At 44.7% G+C, this 24,788-nt stretch overlaps 1 protein-coding gene across 2 annotated transcripts in view; it reads left to right on the top strand.

Annotated features, from left to right (window-relative positions):
- The first annotated feature begins 11,781 nt into the window (after window positions 1–11,781).
- GOPC (golgi associated PDZ and coiled-coil motif containing) overlaps window positions 11,782–24,788 on the top strand; it is a 59,729-nt gene continuing 46,722 nt past the window's right edge. Inside the window, exon 1 of one of the 2 annotated variants that reach the window (XM_048844702.2) lies at window positions 11,782–12,639. In XM_048844702.2, coding sequence (XP_048700659.2) covers window positions 12,154–12,639 — 486 coding nt within the window. In that variant the 5' untranslated portion in view covers window positions 11,782–12,153. The remainder of the gene's footprint in view (window positions 12,640–24,788) is intronic. The other variant, XM_048844703.2, reaches the window with a different exon arrangement.

Here is a 24,788-nt window from a genome sequence, read left to right as displayed (position 1 = left end):
TGGGGACTACAATGATAGAACAACAAAGAAATGAGGATTTCACATTCCAGCTATTGATAAGTGAGTTCTTGCCAGACAGGATGCTATCAAACTAAAGGAGTACTTGTGGCACCTTAGAGACTAACTAATTTATTTGAGCATAAGCGTTCGTGAGCTACAGCTCAGTTTATGCTCAGATAAATTGGTTAGTCTCTAAGGTGCCCCAAGTACTCCTTTTCTTTTTGCGAATACAGACTAACACGGCTGTTACTCTGAAACCTATCAAACTAAGTTTCCTTTTATATCTTCTAGGCACTTCCCTTTCTCTGGAGGTGATAGGCACTATCAGGACAGGACTGTATTCCTAACAGCCCAATAGCACCTTATTTCAATGTGACTAGTTTGGAATGTGAGGATGTGACTGTTCGCTTCCCAGCTTATGGCTGCGTCTGCTGCTTAGCCAAAGATCTTAGCCTAAGCACAGGGCCTCAGATTGTCACAGTAAGAGAAGGACCTTACACCGGCAGACAGTCATTTTGATTCTTTCTTTTATACCCCTAACTAGCCAAGTGATAAGAATACACCTAAATTCTTAGTGTATAGGCCTTTACAGACAGGCCTGAATATATCCTAACAGCTACTTCCTGATCTTGTGGGAGGTTAATGTGGTGTATCCAAACACACTTAGTGCAGAAGTTTGGAATGACAATGCAGGTACCTTGACTGCTGAGGGAAAAGAAATCCATGTGCTGCCAAGCTTGCCATGGTGTGGATGCTGGGCGATTCCCTGAAAGATTGCAGGAGAGCAAGGAGTATACCATGATATGGGAGCTGCTGATTACAGGTTGATTTGAGTGAAGACAGGTGGCCTGCATTGGCATCATGTTTTGCCCACTCTGCAGCATCTACCTGGTGACTTAAGAGGTTTGTGATCTGCCAGACACTGTGGTGATTCACTCAGGCAGAAATTATCTGGGCCTAATTCCTGATGTACATGTCACATAATCTATGAGGTCAGAGTTGAACAGCATCAGAGATTTGTGTCCAGGAGCTGTTTTAGTTTTCTCTGATTTGGCTGAGCATCTGAATAATTACTGCAGCAAAAATATAAAAGTTATTAATATGTGTTGGAAGAACATTCTTTGGGAAACTGGAGGTTCATGGCTGACCAGAAAATGTATACTGTAGGCCATAGAAACGTTATAAACTCTCGGAGATGGGGTATATCTATTGGACAGGGGGCAGAGGATCTTTCTGTCAAACACAAAATACTCAATATTTTGGAACAGAAACCCTGTCTGTGATTTCTGCTACACACTCTACCCTCCCACCTATTCTAAAACACAACCAGAAACACTGTTCCACTGTAACATAATTGGCCTTTGCTCCAGGTACCGCATGTCAGTCAGGTTATGGGGAGGGGCGATCAGGTGGAAGGGGAAGTAACAGGAATAGAAATGTTTGTATACCAGGGAGTGAAATGTTCAAGGAGATATGTTCCCTGCTTGCAGGCGGTGGTGGAGGTTGGATAAAGTAGAAGAGAGGGGGGCCAGGTGGAGGGGGAACTCAGTGAATGGGTCAGGGGCATGGCTGGGGAGGAGTGAAGAATCGGGGCTGGTGAGGCAAAGCTGGTGTATTGTGGGCATGTGAGGTGGTGTTGGCTGGCTCAGTATGCAAATTGTGGGACATGGTACGTAAAAAAAAAATCCAAATTAACATAGAGTTAAGGTTGCTTGGCAGTATGTCGCCCTCTTGCAGAATGCTGAGCTGAGTAAAACTCAAACGTCTGAAAACCAATAAATGTAGTTAAGTTTGTCCATGCAACATGAAAGGCAGGTATCACAGGCCTTAAGCCTCCCCAAACAGCCCCATGTGGTCCTGCCTATTCTCCGCCCTGAGGCCCCCTCCTGCTTACTGCTTCCCCCTTGGTCCCAGGCCAGGCAGGCTGCTCCTCTTCCTGGAAATGGGCTGGGACTAGGGCAGGCCAGCCTGCAACCAGAACTTGGAGCGGCTGGGGCTGCCCAGCACTGGGGGGAGCCCCCAGGCACTGGGAACGTGCCACCCGGCACTTCAGGGCTGGGAGCTCTGGGGCTGCCCACCTGATGCTTAGGTCACCGAGCATTAGGGCTGCCCGGCACACCGGGGCTGGGGCCACAGTGCCCTGTGCTGGGGGGTGCTCGGGGGGGACTGGGGCAGTGGGGCCAGCAGCTGCGGGTGAGGGCCCTTGGGGCTTCAGTAGGGGAGGAGGGGGGGCGGAAGGGTGGCAGGGCTTCGGGCAGAAGGGTGGGGTGGGGCTAGCCTCCCCAAACGGACGACTCACACGCTACCCATGCCATGCAACCTTAATTCTGCCCTCTTTCAGCAGTGCTGAAGTAACACACACACCTTTACGCTGCCAACCCCACAGTTGATGAAATGTACAAGTTCTTCATCTCCTTTTGATAACCCATTCTCTCTCACCCACAGGATTCCATCTAACACAAAGTACAAAAAGGAAAAAGAGAGAGAGAGAGAGAGAATGATTCTATAGTTCAGTTGTTAGGGCACCCACATGGGAGGTGGAAGACCCTGGGTCCAATTCCCCTGCTTCAATCACTCCTTCATTATTTATCCACAGTGGAACAGCTTCAACAGAGAGATTGAGGGTGATGTGATCCACATCAGACTATCCCATAGCTCAATGATTAAAGTACTCTCCTAAGAGGTGGGAGACCCCTCCTCAAATCTTTTCTCTCTCTCTACCAGAGGGAGCGGAATTAAACCTGAGTCTCCACATTCCAGGCAAGTGCTCTAACCACTGAGCTACAAGTTATAAGGTGGGCCACCACCTCTGGCAAGATTTTGAAAAGGACCCAATCCAGGGGTATGCTCAAAGGGCTCTACCTTTAACAAAGTACCTCTGTAGATCCCACTCTATTCCAATTATTTTCAGTTCAGCAAAGCACATACCTATCAAAGAAAATAACAGAATGCCACTAGCCGTCACCTTCAGCCCCCAACTAAAACCCGTCCAACGCATTATTAAGGATCTACAACCTATCCTGAAGGATGACCCAACACTCTCACAAATCTTGGGAGACAGGCCAGTCCTTGCCTACAGACAGCCCCCCAACCTGAAGCAAATACTCACCAGCAACCACACACCACACAACAGAACCACTAACCCAGGAACCTATCCTTGTAACAAAGCCCGTTGCCAACTGTGCCCACATATCTATTCAGGGGACACCATCACAGGGCCTAATAATATCAGTCACACTATCAGAGGCTCGTTCACCTGCACATCCACCAATGTGATATATGCCATCATGTGCCAGCAATGCCCCTCTGCCATGTACATTGGTCAAACTGGACAGTCTCTACGTAAAAGAATAAATGGACACAAATCAGATGTCAAGAATTATAACATTCATAAACCAGTCGGAGAACACTTCAATCTCTCTGGTCACGCGATTACAGACATGAAAGTTGCGATATTACAACAAAAAAACTTCAAATCCAGACTCCAGCGAGAAACTGTTGAATTGGAATTCATTTGCAAATTGGATACAATTAACTTAGGCTTGAATAGAGACTGGGAATGGCTAAGTCATTATGCAAGGTGACCTATTTCCCCTTGTTTTTTCCTACCTCCCCCCCCAGACGTTCTTGTTAAACCCTGGATTTGTGCTGGAAATGGCCCAACTTGATTGTCATGCACACTGTGAGGAGAGTGGTCACTTTAGATAAGCTATTACCAGCAGGAGAGTGGGGTGGGGGGAAGTATTTTTTCATTATTTGTGTGTATAAAAAGATCTTCTACACTTTCCACAGTATGCATCTGATGAAGTGAGCTGTAGCTCACGAAAGCTTATGCTCAAATAAATTGGTTAGTCTCTAAGGTGCCACAAGTACTCCTTTTCTTTTTGCACATACCTATGGTTTAATACCACAGTCTAATACTAATACAAACACATTTAACTTCCTAAGTGAAGGACTAATCTGTGAGAGTGCTTTGGGAGCAGGAGGAGCAAAAGGGAAATCTTGTTTGACCTGTGAAGTCTGATGACATGAGAAATAAATGTAGCACTGACAAGGGATGAAAGAAGTAAAATTAATGACTGGTAAACTCTGACACCATTGCAGATAATGCAGTTGTAAGATAAAGCCAAGCCAAACCCCCAGCAAAGGGAAAAAGATCATCCAAATTCAAGAACAGGTGATACTCTATAAAGGGACAGATAAGCTGGTCGTTATATTGAGTTGTGTGAATTTAAAGACAATGTTTACTGTAGGTATTTAACACAGTAAGTATGAGAAACCTCCTTGCCAGTTGTCAAGATAAGCTGATATCTTTTAATGCAAGATGAAGGTATGTTAGAATGAAGTTCTAACGCCTGGGTAGGAGGCATTATTTTGGCCTTTTTTCTTTAAACAGACGCAGCAGAAAGGAATGTAATTCCACATATATTTCTCCACTGTGACATTTACTGAAATCTGTTTTAAATCAAGGCTAAGAAAGAAAACTGAAACCCTAATTCAAATGGATAGACTAATGTTGTCATGTAACTGACCAAATTTAACATAATGACATTTTACTAGTTGGACACAATTAAATGCTTTGATTCTCCATCAGACTTTCCCCTGCAGAAATTGCAGCCAGCATTATATGCCTCATGCAGTTATTTGGATGGAGGTCAGACATGAGCTCATTTAGGCTCAATTCCCACAGGGCATACAGAAGCATTTCAAACCAGTTTGGCTTCAGTCAAATAGAGTTGTAGAACAGTTTGTAGCCACTCTAGTGTTGCAATTCTATTTAAATACTGTGGTAGAACCCTGCTGACAGCACCAGTGGTGGGGGCAACTCATTCAACAAAGTTTTGGTGAACATAGTAGTTGTATTGCTTTTGGGGGGGGGGAGGGGGGAAAGGCTTGAGAGTATACTGCCAAAAATGAAGAAGTGAAAAGGAACTTTTTTGTTGGTGTCTGTGTAAGGGGACTGTTGCCCCCTTACCGACATTCAGTGGGGGTGTTTCAGTTGCTAGCTCCCAGTACTCAAAGGGAAGTGTCGATGGGGAATCAGGACCCTGAGACTGACAGTCCCCAGGAACAATGAGGAGAGGCCAATGGTCTAGGTCAGCCTGAATGACAGGGCGGGCAGGCTAATCAGGGAGTCAGGAGGCCAGGGAGGTCCTGTCCTCCCTGTGAGCTGGAATTGCCTGGGTCAGACAGGGTGGGGCCGAGCTAAGGAGAAAGCAGGGGCCTGAGTTTAGCTGGGGAGCAGAGCTGTGCCAGAAACAGAGAGAGCAGCCCCTGTTGTGGGAGCAGAGCTGCAGCCTCAAAGCCAGAAGCACAGCCCAGAGAGAGCAGACTTGCCCTGGGAGGAGAGCTGCAGCAACCAGAGCCAGAGGGGCCAGAAAAGCAGCCCACGAAGCAGGTCAGTGCTGGGAGCAGAGTCACAGAAGCAGCCTGCAGAGCAGACCTGTAGCATCCAGAGCCAGAGGGGCCAGAGAAGCAGCCCAGGGAGCTGGAGGCAGAGCAGCAGCTGTGCTAAGGTAGAGTGGAGCTGGAGCTAAGACAGAGTGGCGCTGGGACTGGAGCAGTACAGATCCAGGTGTCATGAGCAGCTGGGGAGAGCGAGGGGGGACCTTGGGCAGTGGGCCCAACACAGGGAGATGCCTCAGCCAGGATGCTCTGCAGGCCAGACTTGAAGAAGGATTGGTAACTCTGACAGGGCAGGGGCAAAGCTGGGAAGAAGGGCCCTGCTATCTAGAGCCTGTGGCCACCACCAGAGCAAATGTCCAACCCACAGCATCCCTGCAGCACAGCCAGAGCCTGAGAAGGAGGCCTGGGACTTACAAGGAACAGACTGTGAACTGCCCTGACATTCCTCTGCTTACATCTGGTTGGCAGAGTTGCTGTCTGAATGATTATTTTAATGCTGCTGGGAGGTCTTGTTGTAAAACTAATTTGTGTTAAGGCTGAGCCTTGTCTTAGAACCTTGTATAAGCGTTATAAGCTGAAACCATGCTAAAACAGTGTTGGCTCTGAGTTAAAAACAGTTGTCAAGCATAGCGTTGCTTAGAAAGTGCTTGTAGATCTCAGTTTTTGCTCCAAGTATGGACAGGTCTTAGTAGCAGGAGGTGTGCTGTGGATTGCCCTTCAACACTAAATTAAGATGCAGTCAATCTGAATAATAAACAGCAAGTTACCTGAATTATGTACCTTCCAGTGGTTTGCAGTAATAGTCTTGCAGGCCTCTTGCTAAAATTGTGATATCAGAAGGGGTTGTCCAGACATTGCATAAAGCAATAGGGGGTGATTGGGTCCTTAATTTGCATGTTTGTTTCAGTACTACAAAGTGTTACTGGGGGTAGGTGAGTCTTGAAAATCACAAAAAAATGTATTATGGAATTTACTGACAGCCCTGAAGATCCTTGGGGAAGGACTGTGGCACCTAGTCCTTAATGGGATGGGGTTTATTTTTCCCCAATTCTTCAGGAAGTCTTTGTCAACTGACTACCCTGACTCTGAAGCTTAATGACTTAATCGTCAACATTGCCAACTATTTCACTGCTGATCAAATCACACAAGATAGAGAACCAATGAACAGCTGATGTCATTTGTATGCAGAGCATGCAAGAAAAGAAATGATAATGATTCTGTACAATTTGCTGAGAGTGATGACTTTGGGGCATCTTAAGTGGACAGGGCTTGGTTGAACCAACTCATAAGCACTGCCTTATTGGACCAGACCAATGGTCCATCTAGCCCATATCCTGTCTTGTGACAGTGACTGGTGTCAGTTGCTTCAGAGAGAACGAACAGAACAGGGTAATTACTGAGTGATCCATCCCATCATCCAGTCCCAGCTTCTGGCAGTTAGAGGTTTAGGGACATCCAGACAATGAGGTTGTGTTTATAAAAAGAAAAGGAGTACTTGTGGCACCTCAGAGACTAACCAATTTATTTGAGCATGAGCTTTTGTGAGCTACAGCATACGATGAAGTGAGCTGTAGCTCACGAAAGCTCATGCTCAAATAAATTGGTTAGTCTCTAAGGTGCCACAAGTACTCCTTTTCTTTTTGCGAATACAGACTAACACGGCTGTTACTCTGAAGGTTGTGTTTATGACCATCTTGGCTAATAACCATTTATGTACCTACCCTCCATGAACATGTCCAGTTCTTTTTTTAACCCACTTTTATCCTTCACAGCATTCCCTTGCAATAAGCTCCACAGGTTGATGTGTGTTGTGTGAAGAAATATTGCCTTATGTGTGTTTTGCTGCCTATTAATTTCTTTGGGTGACCCCCTGGCTCTTTCGTTAATTGAAGGGGTAAATAAGACTTCCTTATTCACATTCACCACACCATTCATAACTTTATAGACCTCTATCATACCCCTAGCCCCTTAGTTATCTCTTTTTAAAGCTGAACAGTCTGTTTTTTTAATCTCTCCTCATACAGAAATTGTTCCATACCTTTAATGATGTCTTTTTGCTCTCTTGGTGACTTTTCCAATTCCAGTATCTTTTCTGAGATGGGGCAACCAGAACTGCACTCCGTATTCAAGTTGTGTGCGTACCATGAATACATATAGTGGCATTATGATATTTTTGTCCTAATAGCTATCCCTTTCCTAATGGTTCCTAACATTCTGTTAGCTTTTTTGACTGACATTGCACATTGAGCAGATTGTGACATATTATACCTTGGGGGAGGGTCTTGTAACCCCCATATTCCTCATTTGTATATAACTGTGATATTGAATATAAAGCGTGCCATGTGAGGTATCAGGGAAAAGGTTATGATTGGCTGAAAGTCACTGTTCTATCTAAATATGTATATCATTAGTGTATATGAAGTTATGAGAATGTGTGGTATGGTTGCCACGAAAATATGCTGTGGATTTGGGAAGTACTCAGACACTAGCTCTCCAGAGACAATGACAAGGGAGGTAACCAACACCCAGAGGGGGTGCTGAATAGTAATCACCAGCCATTGTCCAGCAAGGGAGCTACAATGCAATGATTCACCTGCACAAGGCCACACCAGGGGAATTGCTCAGCCTTGCTTGGGGACTCAGCAATGCCCACCAGATATGCCTGGACTTGCGTTCTCAAAGCACATGGACTAAGGGTATAAAACAGAACACAGTGGCCACATGATGGGCCTTTCTCCTGTCCCCACCTATGCTGCAAGCAACAAGGACACTCAGAAGACTGAAGACTTTAACAGAGAATAAGATGGGTGAGAAACACCAATTCCCTATGCCCAGTGCAACCCCTGAACAATAACTAAAGAAAGAACTAAAGAGATAAGGTGGGTTCTGGTATTGAGAGAGACTAGCTTTCGCACTTACACAGAGCTCTTCACCGCCTGGGAGTCATACGGAAGGATAAAACCAAGTGTCCCCAACACAAGGCAAACAGAAGATACATCACAGAGCACAGATAAGAAAAGCAACTCTTTGATCAGAATAATATTCCAAATACAGTTATCAAAAAACGCCACACTCCCTCTCCCGATATACACTTCCAGGCAGGCTGGACTAGAGTCACTTTCAGAGAAACCAAAAATGATCTCATTAGCTCTTTCCTCTATCTTGTCTTTCCCTCAGTGAGGTATGAGGAGTCTCTCCTTCATGAGATTTCCAAATAGTTTGTAAACTCCAGTTAGAGTGTGTGCGGAGAGCTGGGGTGGGAGAGCACCAGCTGCAGCCAAGTAGCCTATGGGCTTTTCCTTCTCTCACATAAGACCAGCCTTTTGTTCAATTTATCAAATGGATGAGTTGTGTAAATAGCCTGACTTTTTCCTTCCTTCCTTCCTTCCTCCTACGCAGGAATTCTTAGGTTCACTGGGCCCAGTTTCATCTAAACTTAAAAGAAAAAGATCTCTGCTTTCGCAAGTGCGGCCAACTTTGTGAGGCCTGTTTACCCCCTTTTATTTTCTGTCACCCTCCAGATTATTTTTTTTTAGAATAAATTCTTAAAATAAATTCTTTTAGCTAGACAGCCCTTCCTCCAGGTTTGACATTTCTGGCAGGTTTTGCAGGGTGGAGCCACGTGCAGTACCTGTCTGAAGGCCAAACCAATAAACTCTGCCTGTTCTAGCCTGGTGTGGAGTTTATACACTCTTGTGACATTTCAGAAAAATACACTTAGAGCTTTTCCCCAAATTTCTTCTGTGGATTTTTCAATAAACACACATCCCCAAAACAGTGCAAGTGCTGAGCCAATATGTCATTTAACCACTCTAGTATCCTAGAATCTAGGAAGCAGAGTGGGAGGCAGGAACAACCTAGCATTCACCTGCTAGGGTTATAGACAGCAGTAAAGCATGTATTCTCTATTTAAAGATACAAGGTGGGTGAGGTAATATCTTTTACTGAATGAACTTATGTTTCTGAGAGAGACAAGCTTCCAAGATATACAGAGCTCTTCTTCAGGTCTCTGTGTAGCTCGAAAGCTTCTTTCTCTCACTAACAAATAAAAGATCCCATAAAAGATATTCCCTCACCCACCTTGTCTCTCTAATATCCTGGGACTGACACGGCTACAACTACGCTTCATATTCTCTATATAGTTATCTTCTCTCTGCTGTTAGAAGAGAAAATGTCAAAATCAATTAATCTAACAATTATTCAAGTGAACATATATAACTCAGATTCTGAAGTGTAAACAGTTTAGTGGAACTAGAATAGTCTTTGGCTTACCATGGCAAGGTGCTCTTATGAATGCAATTTACAGTAGGAAAGCTTTGACTCAGAGTGGAATTTCCACTACACCATAAAGCTGACGCATTGGAGAATCTAATGATTATTTTCATCCTTGACTGTTGGGATTAAGACAGAATTGTGGTCTTAATCAAACCTGTCTGGGAAAGAAAAGAGAAGCATTCTCCCCTTTAAAACATGTTCTATTAATAAAAAACAGATCTAACTGGGCATCTCAGGCATTTCCCCTCAGATCATGTGCTCAGGTTTATTTATGGATGAAGATTCACAGTAATTACAGTACCTTTTCAAAATCAAATTTCTCACCAATACATGTCTCATTCTGGAAAAAAAAAAAGCAAGATTTGGAGGAATTCTAAAAATGAGAAGTAGCACAAGAATCAAATGCAATGATAAGTCAATTTTCTCTGCAGAGATCTGTGTTTGGCTAGGGTGCACCAGAAGTCAGTTATTTCTTTTAAATTATTGTCCAGTTGTTTACAAAAAGGTCAACAGTGGGAAGTCTCACCATTACATTAGCAAGGGGGAAAGGTATCAATTTTTGAATCAATGGAATAATTGCCCCCTTTCCCTGCGCATTGGATTTACTTTAATTACAGTTCAGAGACTGACTATATCTTAAATCTCAGTTCTGAAAATAGAAAAGGAGTACTTGTGGCACCTTAGAGACTAACTAATTTATTTGAGTATAAGCTTTCATGAGCTACAGCTCGCTTCCCGATGAAGTGAGCTGTAGCTCACGAAAGCTTATGCTCAAATAAATTGGTTAGTCTCTAAGGTGCCACAAGTACTCCTTTTCTTTTTGCGAATACAGACTAACACGGCTGTTACTCTGAGTTCTGAAAATAGTTGCAATACATACCTTTAGTTTTGGCCACCAACAGATGGCAGCACTTGAATATCAAAGTCCTCATCTGGGACCGGATCTTCAGTCCTTCCAAAACCAAAATTCTCCCTTTAGCTCAGGAACCTGATTGTGGAGTCTGCACACAGCAAAAAAACCTCCCTATTGAAGTCAAGTTTTGCCTGAATATGGATTGCAGAATTAGGTCTTTGAATTGGCTGGTTGTTGGCAATTGGTAATAACCAGACAACAATAACATTATAATACTAAGCATTTGCTGTTCTTCAGCAGCGTTTATCCAAGGATCTCAAAATACTGTACAAACATTAATTCCTCCTATGAGGTAATTATTAATCAGAATATTTTACAGATGTGGAAACTGAGGCACAGAAAAGGCATAACTGGCAAGTGGTGTGTTCCAGGTGTGACATTTTATGCAACTTACAAATATGTGGTATGGCTCATTAAGTAAATTGCACATTTACAAGTAATTTGTGTATGACCATAGCCCTGGCTTCATCTTAAAGTCAATGTACTCTCCCTCAAACAGTGGTAGGGGCAGGACGTGGAGCTGCACAAAATTTGTCAGCTGTGACAGGTGGGTGTATGCTGAAGGGCACCAGGGAAGGTGGTGGGTGCTGTGTGGGGAGGAAGATGGGTTTGTGTGGAAGATGGGGGCGTCTGGGAACTGGCAGAGTGGAGATGGGGGGAGCAATGGGAGGAGTATCTAAGGGAAGTTGGATTTGTGGGGGTTTTCGGGGACAGCTGGATAACTTGGGGGAGAAGCTTGGGCCAGCTCGTTTTCTGGGAGACGTCGAGGAGGAAAGGCTGGGGTCACGATATGTAGAAAACTGGAGGTTTTGGCCAGGAAAGACTGTGGGGGAAGACGAGGCCGGCTGGGAAGAAGAGCTGTGCGGACTGACTGGATTCAAACGTTTGAGGGGCTCGCTCGCTCGCGGGGGGGGGGGAGAGGAGCCTAGGACCCCTATTGCCCCTCCCCCGCCTCTGGGCTGCTTTCCCTGCGCGGGCCCAGCCGGGGGCACGATGAGACTGGCCACTTGGCTACTGGCCCCCAGCAGATGCTACAACAGGTGCTGGTGGCCGCAGAGCCGGGGGGGGGGCGGGAGGTCGGAGGCGCCAGCAGCAAGCCCGGCCGCCCAGGCGCTGACGTCCCGCGAGCGCGAGGTTCCGAGAGACGCAGGCAGAGGCCGTTGGGGCGGGTCAGCCGCGGCTCCCGCGGGCCGTTGTCTAAGCGCCAACCCGGCCTCTGACCGACACCAACGACTCTGGGGCTGCGGAGAAGCCCCCGAGCGTCGCTGCTCTGCAGTGAGCAAGGTCTGGGGCCGCCTGCAACGCAGGCGTGGAGAAGGGTCGGGGCGACGAGCGCTGCCCGGAACTGCAGCGACCCCCTCCCGCCGCGGCCTAAACAGCGCGCAGAGCAGGCAGCGCCTGCGCAGTGTGAGTGGTGCAACGGCGCTGAGATCGCTGAGGTGGGGCTCGGCCATGCTCCCTGAGATGCGGTGTCAGTTGTGGCAGGCAGCACAAGTCAATCGACGATCTCAGTCCACCGCCAGAGTACCGCCTCGGAACCTGTTTCAGTATCCTAGCGCATGCGCCTTAGCGACGCGTCGCTCCTCTCACAGCCACTGTCACCAGGGAGGAGGGTACTGCCGCCGCGTCCTGCGGGCGTTGAGGGGCGGGCGGGCGCGCGCGCGCAGGTGTGTGCTGGGTACCGCGCGGGCGTTGAGGAGAAGGGCGCGCGCGCACGGGGTGCCTCGCAGGCCGCGGGGGGGGGAGTCAACATGTCCGGAATGGGGGCTGGTTCGTGCGGCTCGGGCTCCGGGGCCTGTGGCGGAGGGGTTGCCGCCGCCGCCTCCTCCCCGGGCGGGGGGGTGTCGATGTTCCGCTGGCTGGAGGTGCTGGAGAAGGAGTTCGATAAGGCCTTCGTGGACGTGGACTTGCTGCTGGGGGAGATCGACCCCGACCAAGCGGACATCACCTACGAGGGGCGGCAGAAAATGACCAGCCTCAGCTCCTGCTTCGCCCAGCTCTGCCACAAGGCGCAGACTGTGTCCCAGATCAACCACAAGCTGGAGGTGAGGGGGGAAGGGTTAGGGACGTGAAAAGGACGGGGCATGAAGGGGGTGGAGCTGCGGGGCCGGGGGTTGAGTTGTTAGGGGAGGTGGGAAGTAAAGGGGCTTGACAGACCGAGGGGGACTTTCCCCCCAGTGCTCTGATTGCTGCACTGGCCTCCCATTGGATAGACTGGGATTCAAGGTGTCTGTTCTGCTGTTCAAAGTCCTCCCTGCTCTTGGGACACCTCTTGCTCGCCTCAGCTGGAGCTTGGCTTCCCTTGACAGCTATGGGCTGCTAGTCTAATTAATCCATGGACTAGTACAAAAACACACGACTTCAGCGTAGTTTTCTTAGAATATTCTTTTCACAACTCAAAAACCTAAAAGCCACCTAACCAGATGAACACATTCAAGAATCTATAACCAAAAAAGCACTGTTACCTACAGAAGGAAGTGGGGAAGAGTATATTTTAAAAACTCAAGGCACTCAGATATTATGGTGATGTGCACTGTGTAAGAACCTGGATGGGTAGTTAGATTGACCACCAACTCTAGCTCTCTCATTCCTCTGAATGATTCATAAGTAACTTAAATTGCCTTTAATGTGATCACCCCCTTACGATTAAGCTACAGCATGGCCTATTGCAGAAATAGTTGACTGTGGGAAGAAAGTACCTTGGCCTTGGTTTTAATCCCGTTTTTTCCTGGCAGCAAGACATGGGTGTGCAAAATATCCCTTGGGTATTAGTAATACAGTAGCCGAGATGGAAAATATTTCAAAGTAGAGTACAAATGAATTCAGTAGATAACTTTGCTCATTACAAACAAATGTGATGTTGTATCTCACAGGAGTGCTTTCCAGACTGATGTTTATGGTATTATTTATGTGTGTGTTGCTGTACATTCGATATGACAAGGTTCCTGCTTGACAAATTTAATGTATATAGTCATAATATGGTGGTTTACTGAGTAGTTACAATAGACTAAAATCAACATGGATAGCATGTTATGGAAGTACTATTCCATTTTATTGTACCCTGTGAAACAGGTGGGTTTTATGAGCTATTTGAAAGGGAAGGAAGATGCATGGCAAATATTGATTTGGAAAGTTGTTCCATGTATAATTACTGGGGAAAACAAGCATTAAATCTTGAATGAGGGAGAGAAAAAGGGAACATTTTGAGAGAGATGCTTCAATGGAGCATGTGGAGTGGGACTGAGACAGGCTATAAGAAGCAATGAAGACTGAAGGTGATATTGGAATTGTGGAGTGAGCAGAGACAATGCTCTTGATAGTGGGGGCACAATTTAAAGCAATGGTTTTCAAACTTTTTGAGCTGAGCCCCCCTCCCCCCAAACCAGACAAAAGGTGAGTCAAAGGGTGGAGGTAGTGCTCCCTCCTGAACGTGTGAGGCTGAGCTGCCAGGCGATGCTGCTTATCCTCCCCCTCCCTCTCCCCCTGAATGTTCCTCCACGGCCCTCAGTTTGAAAACCTCTGATTTAATGGTTCTGGTGGTATATAGTGGGGTTCATGGCGGGACATATAAACCCTGACAGAAATCTGGGTGTACACCGTGACCCTGAATGCCCGCCCCCCACATACACGCACCTCATCTCTGGGAGTGAGTGCTTGAAAAGTGAGGATAAGCTTTTTCATGTTAGTGAAATAATTTTCCATTGAGCAATTACTTTTAATACATATTTGATATATACAGGGTTTTTTTTGGTCTTTTAAAAATATCCATTTAAATGATTAACTTGTGCATTGTAGTTTTCATGATATCCGTTTTGAGAAACCTTAAGTTTTAGAGGCATATATTTGAAATGGAAACTGCTTATTTGAAGGCGCTTATGATACAGTTACAAGCTATGATGAGAATAAGTTCTTTGTCTTTATTACAGACCTTTAATCAAAAGAACTGGTGCTCAACATGAAGGATACAGTTACAAATTTTGAAACAACTCACCTGGGTCAATATTGGTACTTGGAACATGATCAGTAGACTCACTGCAGTTTAAAATTCATGTTCATAGAATCATAGAATCATAAAATATCAGGGTTGGAAGGGACCTCAGGAGGTTATCTAATCCAACCCCCTGCTCAAAGCAGGACCAATCCCCAAATAAATCATCCCAGCCAGGGCTTTGTCAAGCCTGACCTTAAAAACTTCTAAGGAAGGAGATTCTACCACCTCCCTAGGTAATGCATTCCAGTGTTTCACCACCCTCCTAGTGAAAAAGTTTTTCCTGATATCCAACCTAAACCTCCCCCACTGCAACTTGAGACCATTACTCCTTGTCCTGTCCTCTTCTACCACTGAGAATAGTCTAGAACCATCCTCTCTGGAACCACCTCTCAGGTAGTTGAAAGCAGCTATCAAATCCCCCCTCATTCTTCTCTTCTGCAGACTAAACAATCCCAGTTCCCTCAGCCTCTCCTCATAAGTCATGTGTTCCAGACCCCCAATCATTTTTGTTGCCCTTCGCTGGACTCTCTCCAGTTTATCCACATCCTTCTTATAGTGTGGGGCCCAAAACTGGACACAGTACTCCAGATGAGGCCTCACCAATGTCGAATAGAGGGGGACGATCACGTCCCTCGATCTGCTCGCTATGCCCCTACTTATACCTCCCAAAATGCCATTGGCCTTCTTGGCAACAAGGGCACACTGCTGACTCATATCTAGCTTCTCGTCCACTGCCACCCCTAGGTCCTTTTCCGCAGAACTGCTGCCTAGCCATTCGGTCCCTCTCTTTTATATAGTAATTAAAATGACAACCATTACCTAGTAGCTGGCTACAAGGATTTAAAAGCACCTGCATATTTTAGTTTGAAGCCTTCATTAGGGTCATGAAACTGCAGCGAAACTCTGTTTGGTCAGGGTACCAACATTTACTCAGAGGGACAAGGTGGGTGAAATAATATCTTTTATTGGACCAACTTCTGTTGGTGAGAGAGACAAGCTTTTGAGCTTGTAGGCAGAGTTGTTTTGAAAGCTTGTCTCTCTCACCAACAGAAGTTGGTCCAATAAAAGATATTATCTCATCCACTGTCTTTCTCAAATACCCTGGGACCATTAATAGCTACAACAGCACTGCCTATAACATTTACTCAGGTCACTTGTTTCAACTGTCATCTTAATTTTTACATAAGCTGTTAGTAGTACCAGAAAACAAATAATGAATTCTGTTTTTATCTGGATGAGTAAGATACGTTGACTTTAAGACATTGAAGTACTACTGATTATCTGAAACGAAGGTCCCCCAATTAGGTAGATACTTGTATGTGAGTTGTCTTATTGGATTTGATGAGACTGTTTGTTTATATTTTTGTCTGTGCCCATCCCCATAGTATCTGTGTAATGGTATATATGTGCAAAAGTGTTGGCAGGACTGTGGGCGAACTGTATAGAAAGGGTTGCTCTGTGAAGGTAGAAGGTGCTAGTAGTGGTGCCAAAGTGCTACTTCTCTTCCTCCTCTCTATACTTTCCAAAGGGTTTTCAAAGCATTTCTGAATTTATTTATTTTTTAAAATTCTCTTGAAATGTCAGTATTTTAGCATTGCATCTTAAACACAGGTCAGTAGTTTATTTACATACTATTTTGAAGAGTATAAGCAAATAAATAACTAATGCCTGTATCATGTTCTTTTGTTTTGTTTTTTTGTTTTAAATCAGAACTCCCCTGTAGAGCTGTAGTGGTCATGTTATTGCATTGCAGACAGGCAAATAGAGAAGTGTTGTTGAATTGAGTGTAAGATCTTGGTTTGTTCGGCAAATGAAATACACATTTTCTTGTCAAGGAAGTTGCCCTTGAGGGCCACAGTTTAGTGCCTTGTGGGCCATGGATTGGACACTCCTGCTCTAAGGAGTTTGGTACTTAAAAATGTTTGCATATTGTCAGCACTTAGATATTACTACAGTGAACGGCAGCAATATAAAACTTTAAGATAGTCAGTAATTTAAGGATAAAAAACATTCCAGGGATGCTGTAGTAAAATTGGTATTGCAGACCCAGGAAATTCAGGTTATGATTACATTTAAAAGAAATCCAAACGGAGATGCATAGTTAAGACACCCAGACAACCTTAACTCTTCCCTGTAGTGACAACATGCAATAGGTATACAGTTACGATTAGTCCATAATAGTGTCTGTAGTCCCACATTAGTTTAATCTGATTTGTAAAGGCATAGATTTGTTTTCATTGTTTTTCTTCATGTCAGTACAGGGTAGTAGGTTAAGTAAGCCTCCTATTGCTACAATCTTTCTGGAAGTCATCTTGGCTTCACTCTTATTGGGAAAAATGGACAATGGTGGTGGTTTTGAAAGAGGGCATCTTGGCTGTGAATGCGTGAGGCCTCAGGCCCACTGAGAACAATAGGAGATGACAGCCATTTTGAAATAGTTCAAGAAATTCCCTATAGTACATTATTTATCAGTCTCTTCTGAAAAAGAAATTGTTGTGAAAAATAGCGGGGGGAAATGACCATTACTTGTTAAAAAACAAAAAAAAAACAACCCAATATTTTACTGTAGTCCATGTATGAAATTTCAGTGAATTTTAGCTTGTAGGGTGTTTCAAATGTGTGTTATTCCACTGTTAAGATCATTCTGGATGAAAAGTGGTCTGAGATAGGGTGTTACCTTTATTAAAGGATCTTTGTGTAATTAGGCTAATGGATTTATTTATAAATTCTTAAAATGTATTCTGTACTCAGAGTAAATGTTGCGATTTTGGAGGTTACACTCTATTCTTTGTATGTAACAGTGTTTGAATACCTGCGTTTCCAGTACAAAACTGAACTCATCCTTAACTATGAGACTGTGACTTGCACTTCCATAAACTGTCTTTAAAGAGGCCACACCAAAACCTCTAAGGTGCCCTGACAATCAGTTGTACTTAAAGTAACAGAGGCTGCAATTCAGCAAAAACACGTGTGTGTTTAACTTTAAACACACGAATATTGTAGCCTCCTATGCTTTCTCGTAGGCTTAAGTACTTTGCTGAATCAGGCCCATTATAATAACTGCTCAGCATCTTAAATACTCATATACAATTAACTTGTTAACTCAGCTGGCCAGGAGCATTAAATAATCATATATAGGTAACAGTAAGGTTTCTGTCTTACCAAAAAACCCCAAAACAAACATGCAGGTGGAACCCTGTATCCATACAGAGCCCCATTGGTTTCTGTACAAGTGTGAAGTCCAGATTAAGATTAAATTACAGGTTTGGGGTCTTACTCAGCTAACAGTAAATCAAAGAACCATGTCTGTAATGCTTATTTTTGTATTTTCAGTGCAACCTAATAAAGAGATCTAAAAATGTTGCCAGCATACATTCTTTTGAAATGTCGTTCTAAGTTTTCTCATTATTTAAAGAGACCATTTTAGATAAATCAGCGCTCAGCTTTACTCCTAGCTCTCTGTGTATGTTGGCATGGAAGTGTTGGTACTGAATGTGATCTGGTCTTTTGGAACATCCACTGGATCATATTTGGTCCAGTTAACTTTATATCCAGGGATGTGACCTTATTTTTTTGTGATGTGGGAAGTGGAGGCGACGATATGCCTGTATTCTTAAATATCATTGATATAAATCCAGGTTCATAAGAGTCATCAGAAGTATGCATGTTTAAGTTTATAAGTTTCTCATCCATCTTCATGGCTTGTAGGAAGGGATTGGCTGCACTTAATCCATATTCTCGTGTTCCTGAAATCCCAGAATTTTGTCTAAGAAGTTTTGATTACCTGACTTGTGCTTCAGAAATCAGTGTGTGTAAAAGACAAGACAAAAAAAGAAAAGTTGAACTTCCAAAGAGTAAATGCTAGCGTGCTAGTGTTTTGTTTTTAAATTGTATTCACCGAATTATAAAATTTGTATAGTTAATAACACTCTTAAAATAATGACATCAATAATAAGGAGCATAACGGTTTTTAGAAGGTATGGGTATTCTTGGTATACAATTAAAACATATATGCAACTTGAAAAAATACTCCTGTGATACAGACATAATATTGAAATTGCCAGCAAGAGTTACAGTAGATTAAAAAGGAATTCTGAACTGTATTTTTATAAATAAGTACAAATAATATGATAAGTCAAGTCCAGAGTAAAACTACAATTATGTAGAAAACAATGATAGCAATCAGTACATAAAACAAAATAAAAACACAACGATAATAGCTCGCAGCAGGAACAGGTATTTCCATTCTAACAGTAGAGATGGAAATTATTTATTATAAATATGAATATTAAGTGATATCTCACTTATATCCAACCAAAACAACTCCTTGTGAAGTTTATATTTATTGTTAGCTTGTTAGCTATTAGTTTACTACAAGGGAAAAAGAGTGCAAACTTGCAAAAAGTCATGTGTCCAGAATGGGCTTCAGCACAACAGACAAAGCTGATGCTGTTTGTTGCTTTAGTCCTCCAACCAATGTTTCAGCATGTTTCATCCGGACTTTCAACTTGACCTGAGGAACAAGCAAATCAGTACTAGTTGTCACATACCATTTTTTATGGTGTATGGAAATATATTTAAATTGCGCCAAAGTGAGTCAGAAGTTAAGGGTATGTTCACTACTGTCTGCTAAATTTGTATGAAATACTTAAATGTTATTAAAGTTAAGGGACAATTCAGTTCAACTTTCTTTGTTTTGTTTGGATTATAGCATTAATTTAGGTCCTTAATATTTAGCTGTGGTGGTCTAAAATATTTGTATTTAATACAACTGTTTGTATCAGCATAGCATGTTCTTTATGTTCTTCTCGGGGTTACAAGAATGGTGGAGCTCCTGTGTTAAACTTTAACTGAATGTTTTAACAGTTTGAAATCACTGAAACACCATAGTAAAATAAAGTTTGTCCTATTCTTTTATGTGGTTGTGATAATCAGGACACAAATGTTATTTATAAATGTCATATTGTGTAAATTGGAGCTTGAAAAAAATCCTTTCACTCATTCACGTAAGAGCACAAGAGCATAAGAATGGCCATACTGGGTCAGACCAAAGGTCCATCCAGCCCAGTATCCTGTCTACTGACAGTGACCAATGCCAGGTGCCCCAGAGGGAGTGAACCTAACAGGTAAAAATAGAGTGATCTCTCTCCTGCCATCCATCTCCACCCTCTGACAAACAGAGGCTAGGGACATCATTTCTTACCCATGCTGGCTAATAGCCATTAATGGACTTAACCTCCATGAATTTATCCAGTTCTCTTTTAAACCCTGTTATAGTCCTAGCCTTCACAACCTCCACAGGCAAGGAGTTCCACAGGTTGACTGTGCGCTGAGTGAAGAAGAACTTCCTTTTATTTGTTTTAAACCTGCTGCCCATTAATTTCATTTGGTGGCCCCTAGTTCTTATATTATGGGAACAAGTAAATAACTTTTCCTTATTCACTTTTTCCACACCACTCATAATTTTATATACCTGTGCAAAATAGAAAGCATTCTCTGGCAAGTTGGAGAGCTTAAGATTTCTTTTTAAAACATTAAAGTTCTTACCGGTTATTGTTTTAAATGTGTAGTGTTTATGTTTCTGAGGCTACAGACAGCTTTTGTATGGCTCCTGCTGCATCTGTCTTTGCTAGGAACAGAGTGCAATTAACAAGACTCTGGTCAGTTTTTTAGAACACATCATGTCATTTTGATCAGGGCTTTGGAGCTGTGCTCCAGCTCCGCTTCAGCTCCAGGCAAAAACCTGCAGCTCAGCCTCTCTGGAACTGCTCCAGGCTCCAATCCAAAGCCCTGATTTTGATACTGTACTGCCTGAGAAGGTAGCAAACAGAGGTAGGTATTGGAGGTATTCACCAGGAAAGAGGACTCAAATAATTGAGGCTAAGGAAGGAATAGAGTATCTTCCATTGTCCCTTTTTTGTGGTGGCCTTGGGAGAAGGGTAGAGTAGTGGAGATCCCTCTTAGATCCTCAGGGGCTCTGGAGGAAGAATATAGAGACAAAAGAGTTCTCTCTCTTCCAGCAGGTAGAGGAAGGTGACTCTCTGAAATTTATCAGGTAACTATTAGCCAGCGGCTGATCTAAAGATGAAGCCTTCAAGCAGACCAGGTACACTAAAAATTCCAGCATCTTGGGCTATGCTTCTCATGAACACATTGCCTCAAGGTGTTGTTTAGTGGAGTCTGACCACACTTATTTCTTGTATCTGCCTTTGGCAGGTAAGTGTAGGCCTCAGACTAGTAGGAAGTATATTTTTTTCAAGTCAGGCTGTGCGTTGAATTTATTTTGCACTTGTGTATGTCTCCAAAGTTGAGCCCATACTAATAACCGTATTGTTTCTGAATTATAGTAGTTCCTTTGAAGAAAAAAATAGGTTAACCAGCACTCCTCCCTTCAGAAAAATCGCAACCATAACAAAATGTGTGACATAAACAAAAATGTAGAGATGTGGGGGCTATACAATTTGTATTGCTTTTTTGTTTTACAAGCCCTGTATAATACTGAAACAGAAGGCACAGAACAGTTTCTCTATTGTAGTGTGCACTGGAATGGGGAAGGGAAGGATTCATTCCCTGGAGGAACTCTCCAGCTTACAACATTGCTGCTTGATCTGCATAATGGGGTCAGGATTTGGGCCTTATGCAATTCATATCTCTTTTCAGAGTTTAAGACCAGAAGATATCACCAGATCATCTGTGCTGACCTCCTGTACATCAGAGGCCACTACACAGCACCCAGCCACCCCTATGCCATGCCCAACAACCAAAATTAGATCGAAATAGTACAGTCCTCAGGAGCCTAAATTATTGTGTGGCACAGACCGAGAACAGAAAGGACTGAGGTGCACCAGTGCCTGAGGCTCTTGCACTAGCAAGGAGTTGAGTTAGTGAGATACATCCAGATGATCCTAGCAAGTGACCAATGCCCCCTGCTACAAAGGAAGACAAAAGTTCCCCAACATCCTGCCAATCTGACCTGTGGGAAAATTCCTTTGACCTAAATATGGCAATCCATTAAACCCTGAGCATATGAGCAAGGCCCATCAGTAAAGCACCTGAGAAAATTCTCAGTACCACCTCAGAGCACTAGCCTACTTCCTCCAGTGTCTCTTCTTCAGCCCAGGGCAATTTCTGATGCTTCAGAGGAGGAAGACTACAAAAAACCCAGAATACATCGTGTATGTGGGGGGGGTGGGGAGGAGGAGGGAATTCCTTCCCCGGTGTCTGTAGGTGATCAGCTGAAGCATGAGATTTTCAGAACATAAAATATGGCTTATGCTTCTGATTTTTCAGTTTTAACCTATAAACACTGATAAAACCCACCCCAGTACAAAAATTTTGAAAAGGGGTTTATCCAGTACCGGAAACACCTTGTATCTAAGGGCTTGTCTACACAGAGCAGTAATGCAGACGACAAGGGTGTGATTTCTAAAGCGCACTAACATGTTGTACTTTAATTGGTCTGTTTAGACTCTGCTGGTGTGTACTAAAGGTTCCCTAATGCACTTTAATGTAGTTGTGTTTGAAACAGTACTATTGTAAAAGGAGTCTGTGTGGCACCTGTCTAGCTGGGTTGAGGCTCCTTGTGATGCCCAGTTACCACCACAGGGTTGGCTCAGTCCAGGCTCCAGACTCTTAGTCAGAGGTGGGCAAACTACGGCCCTTGGGCCACATCCAGCCCGCGGGACCGTCCTGCCCAATTCCTGAGCCCCCGGCTCCTCCCCCGCTGTTCCCCCTCTCCCGCAGCCTCAGCTCACTGCTCTGCCGGCGCAATGCTCTGGGTGGTGGAGCAGCGAGCTCCTGGGGCAGCGCAGCTGCAGAGCCCGGCCTGACCTGATGCTCTGTGCTGCGCGGCGCGACTGCCTGTCTTGGTGCAGCTGCACCACCAGCCACCAGTGCTCCAGGCAGCGCAGTAAGGAGGCAGGGAGCGGGGGGGTTGGATAGAGGGCAGGGGAGTTCGGTGGAGGGGTGGTCAGGGTCCATGGGTGTAGATGGAGGTCAGAGAGCGGAGAACAGGGGGTTGAATGGGGGCAGGGGTCCCAGGGAGTCAGTCAGGAAGGAGGGGGGCAGCGGGGGACAGTCAGGGGCAGGAGTTCCAGGGGAAGTCAGAGGACAGGGAAAAGGGGTGGTTGGATGTGGCAGGGGATGGGGTGAGGGGGCGTCAGGAAGGAGAGGGGGGGTTGGATGGTGCAGCAGGGGGCAGTCCAGGGGCGGTCAAGGAGAAGGGGTGGTTGGATGGGGCAGGGGTCCCGGGTGGGGGGGGCAGTCAAGGAGAAGGGGTGGTTGGATGGGGCAGGGGTCCCTGATGGGGGGGGCAGTCAAGGAGAAGGGGTGGTTGGATGGGGCAGCAGGGGGCAGTTAGGGGCAGGGGGTCTGTGGGCAGTCAGGGAACAGGGTGGGGGTTGGATGGGGCAGGGGTCCTGGGGGGCCTGTCAGGGGGCGAGAAGCGGGGGGGCGTCAAATAGGGGGTGGGGCCCGGGCCGTGCCTGGCTGTTTGGGGAAGCACAGCCTCCTGTAACTGCCCCTCCATACAACTTCAGAAACTCGATGCAGCCCTCAGGCCAAAAAGTTTGCCCGCCCCTGCTCTTAGTCCTTGCAGTGGGCCACACCCTGGTGGGCCTGCTTACTTTGTTTACAGGTGTGGTGGGAAGGCAAAAGTTCAGAGAACAAGTCCCTCCCTGGGTAAGCAAAAAGGTCAGTGGCAGTATCTTACTTCAGGGGTGCCTGGGTAACGGCTTTACTGGACTCATAGCAAGGTAGCCAAGTCGGTCTCTCACTGTCAGGCTTGCCCCGGGGCTTCCCCTTTGCCAACTGTAGCTTCCTCCTTTTAAAGCCCTCCTCCCTACCAACCTACCTTAGCGCACAGAGCCTCCATAACCCTTTCCCTGTCTGCTCAGCATTTATACATCCCATCACAACTATGTTAAAGTGCACTAGGGAACATTATAAAGAGATTATTCATAGAAAGTCCTGAATATTACATAGAACTCAACAATTGCTAAAAATAAATTGTGATAAATGAAATAACCCCTGAAAAACAGAAGCTGTAGACATGGCTTTAAGATTTCTTTTTTCACACTCAGGAAGACAGTACTGTATATTAGTTTATACTTGGTTCATGTTTGGAGGGTGTATTTTCTAACTGCAAGACTAGAAATATTCTTAAATGAAAAATAAGTTTCTGCAGAAATTGGTGGATGAGTCCCCACCCTCCAGGGAAAAGTTTAATTCTTGCTGTTGAGATATGGAGTAGAGGATTTGTTAAGCCATGCTTATATTATAGAAACACTAGTTTCAACAATTTCCATCCCAACATCAACCTCAGCTTGGACCAGTCCACACAAGAGATCCACTTCCTGGACACTACGGTGCTAATAAGCGATGGTCACATAAACCCTACCCTATACCGGAAACCTACTGACTGCTATTCCTACCTACATGCCTCCAGCTTTCACCCAGACCACACCACACGATCCATCGTCTACAGTGAAGCTCTATGATACAACTGCATTTACTCCAACCCCTCAGACAGAGACAAACACCTACAACATCTCTATCAAGCATTCTTACAACTACAATACCCACCTGCTGAAGTGAAGAAACAAATTGACAGAGACAGAAGAGTACCCAGAAGTCACCTACTACAGGACAGGCCCAACAAAGAAAATAACAGAACGCCACTAGCCATCGCCTTCAGCCCCCAACTAAAACCTCTCCAACGCATCATCAAGGATCTACAACCTATCCTGAAGGACGACCCATCACTCTCACGAATCTTGGGAGACAGGCCAGTCCACGCCTACAGACAGCCCCCCAACCTGAAGCAAATACTCACCAGCAACCACACAACAGAACCACTAACCCAGGAACCTATCCTTGCAACAAAGCCCGTTGCCAGCTGTGTCCACATATCTATTCAGGGGACACCATCATAGGGCCTAATCACATCAGCCACGCTATCAGAGGCTCGTTCACCTGCACATCTACCAATGTGATATATGCCATCATGTGCCAGCAATACCCCTCTGCCATGTACATTGGTCAAACCGGACAGTCTCTACGTAAAAGAATAAATGGACACAAATCAGATGTCAAGAATTATAACATTCATAAACCAGTCGGAGAACACTTCAGTCTCTCTGGTCACTCAATTTCAGACCTAAAAGTCGCAATATTAGAACAAAAAGACTTCAAAAACAGACTCCA

Source organism: Caretta caretta, chromosome 3 (assembly GCF_965140235.1).
Source record: "Caretta caretta isolate rCarCar2 chromosome 3, rCarCar1.hap1, whole genome shotgun sequence".
NCBI classification, from domain to species: domain Eukaryota; kingdom Metazoa; phylum Chordata; order Testudines; family Cheloniidae; genus Caretta; species Caretta caretta.
The sequence above is the reverse complement of the archived record's forward strand: the minus strand, read 5'-3'. Positions and strand labels throughout refer to the sequence as shown.